At 55.7% G+C, this 2,668-nt stretch overlaps 1 protein-coding gene across 1 annotated transcript in view; it reads right to left on the bottom strand.

Moving 5' to 3' along the window:
• Positions 1–2,364, bottom strand: part of ANAPC4 (anaphase promoting complex subunit 4) — a 53,059-nt gene extending 50,695 nt beyond the window's left edge. Inside the window, exons 1-2 of the mRNA XM_015416749.1 lie at positions 2,309–2,364; positions 19–144 (exon numbers count right to left, since the gene is read on the bottom strand). Of these exons, the coding sequence (XP_015272235.1) occupies positions 19–144; positions 2,309–2,344 (162 nt within the window). The 5' untranslated portion in view covers positions 2,345–2,364. The remainder of the gene's footprint in view (positions 1–18; positions 145–2,308) is intronic.
• Positions 2,365–2,668: the final 304 nt, after the last annotated feature.

Below are 2,668 nucleotides of genomic sequence, written 5' to 3'. Positions count from 1 at the left end.
CCCCCCCGCTCTCCTTACTTCTCCGACTTTGTTTGCCAGGGCGATGAGATCCCTCTTGGGGGACCAGGCCATGAAAATGATCTCTTGGGGAAGTTGCTTCTCTCCGACCTGCCGGAAAGCAGGCATGGCTGTAGCGGCGGCTCCCTGAAACCAAAGGAAAAAGATGTGTCTGCCACCGTGCTGCAGTAAGAACCTCAGGGTAGGATCTGAGAGAGCCAGGTTCGAATCCCCACTCAGCCTCAGAAAGCTCTCTGGCTGACGCTGGGCCCGTCTCACACACTCTGGCTCTAGCCTTCATCACAGGGTTGTTGTTGCGAGGGAAACAGAGAGGAGAAGAGAATGATGCTGCAAGCTGCTTTGGCTCCCCATGCAAAGGAGAAATAGCTGAATACAATAAGAAGAGCAGAAGAGATTGGATTTATACCCCACCCTTCACTTGGAGTCTCAGAGCAGTTTACAATCTCCTTTCTCTTCCCCTCCCCACAACAGACACCCTGTGAGGTAGGTGGGGCTGAGAGAGCTCTTTCAAGGACTGCCCATGAGAGAACAGCTCCAAGTGAACTTGTGAGTGACCCAAGGTCACGCCAGCAACTGCATGTGGAGAAGTCTGGCTCATACGTCTCCCTAGAAGTAAGGTGATCTCCAGGCCTCACCTGGAAGTCAGCATCCCTACCTAAAAAACATCTGCTGCACCTGGTTGCTAGATCCTCCCTGGCCACCAGCAGGGGATTGGGGGAGGTCAAGGTTTCCAGCTCCAGATTAAGAAACACCGTCTGTAATTCTGGGAGAACTCCAGGCCCAACCTGGACATTGGCAACCCTGTGTTCCCTGCAGCACGAACACACCCAAGCTGGTGCAGGGCTTCACGGCACACCTAAAGACAGAGACTGCCCTGTGCCAGGCCCCCCGTAGGGGATGGGGTTGCCAGGTCTCTGCTGGGAAACTCCTGGAGATCTGAGGCTGGCACCTGGAGAGGACCAGGACCTCAGATAGGGTTGCCAAGTCCCCACCGGCTGGAGATGGGGGTTTAGAATGGCTAGATCAGGTAAGGAAACTCCTGGAGATTGTTGGGGGCGGAGCCTGGGGAGGACAGGGACCTCAGTGGGGCACAGTGCCCTAGAGCAGTGATGGCGAACCTTTTAGAGACCGAGTGCCCAAACTGTGACCCAAAACCCACTTATTTATCGCAAAGTGCCAACACGGCCATTTAACCTGAATACTGAGGTTTTACTTTAGAAAAAAACAACTCATACATTAACTTAAGATGATCCAAACAAAGTCAGGAAAGCAATCCCAAATGCTTTCATTTACTTAACATTATTTGGCAGAGAATCCGACACTTTAATGATTGTCTGGGCCTGGCTGGGGCGATGGCATGCGTGCCCACAAAGAGGGCTCTGAGTGCCACCTCTGGCACCCGTGCCATAGGTTCGCCACCACTGCCCTAGAGTCTCCCCTCCAAAGCCGCCATTCTCTCCAGGAGGACCGATCTCTGAGCTGGAATTCCTCAGATCCCCCCCACACCTGGAGGTTGGCACCATCCCCTGCTTCAGTGGGGCACAAGCCCAGAGGCTGCAAGGGCTGCCCGCCCTCCAAAGCATCCCTCTTCTCCAGGCGAAATATACTGGGCTCAAGACCCCTATAGTGCTCAGCTCACCGCTTAGTAGTAGTGATCACAGCTCAACTCTAAGACTGAAAACGCTGGCCTTGCAGCCCTGTTGATAAAGCCTGCAAAGGCCACACACACCCCAAGCACACCCCACCACCAACGACAGGCTGTTTACAAAACATAAGGAAACAACAACAAGGACCCAGCAACCCTAGAGAGTAGAACAATACAAAAAAGTTGCCGAACAAGTTCAATATACTTATGCAAAATATTAGTAATTTAATACATATTCTTTTGCATTGAATTACTAATATTTTGCATAAGTATATCGAACTTGTTCGGCAACTCTTTTGTATTGTTCTGTTTACAAAACATGACAACTAACTACTCCTCTAGAGGTCCATTCCAGGATCCTGGCTAGCTATCGTCCTGGTGGAACAAGCTGAGCCCCTTTCCCAGGGACGGTTCAGGCTCAGCACATCACAGCAGGGGGAACGATCTCCAGGCGACAGCGCCGCAGCTGTAGCTCCAGGAGATCTCCCGGTGCCCCCCCCCCCCGGAGGCTGGCCTCCCTGCAGAAACCCCTGCTCGTTTCAATCCAACCCGCTTTTCAGATAGTGAAAAAGGAAGGGGGGGTCCCCTTTGCCCCCCCCCCCCCTGCTCCCTCTCTGTCACCTCCCCGAGCAGCCCGGCTGGTACCTGCGGCGGCGGCCCCTCTTTCCTCCCGCCCGGCATCTAGCCCTGCCGAGCCCGCCTCCTGCCCGGCCTCCTCTGCTCCGGCTTCCGGAGGCAGGGCCGAGGCCAGGGGCGTGACGACACGAGTGTGGAGCGGCGCTCGCACGTTGCGATCGCGGGCCCGGAGTCGATGCACCGCGTCGGGAGTGCCGCGGGGTTCGGTTCTTGCCGGGCAGGGAGGCGGGCGGTTCATGCAACGGGCCCTCATCTCGCCTACCAGCTTCCTGCCTTTTCCAGGGAGATGCCCTCGGTCCAGTGGGAGGCCCCTGCAGGCCGGTGGCCGCTATCTAATCAACGTCAACCATCTTGGGGGGGGGGGGGGGG

This window comes from Gekko japonicus, unplaced genomic scaffold (assembly GCF_001447785.1).
Source record: "Gekko japonicus isolate JY-2015 unplaced genomic scaffold, Gekko_japonicus_V1.1 scaffold56, whole genome shotgun sequence".
NCBI classification, from domain to species: Eukaryota; Metazoa; Chordata; class Lepidosauria; order Squamata; family Gekkonidae; genus Gekko; species Gekko japonicus.
The sequence above is the reverse complement of the archived record's forward strand: the minus strand, read 5'-3'. Positions and strand labels throughout refer to the sequence as shown.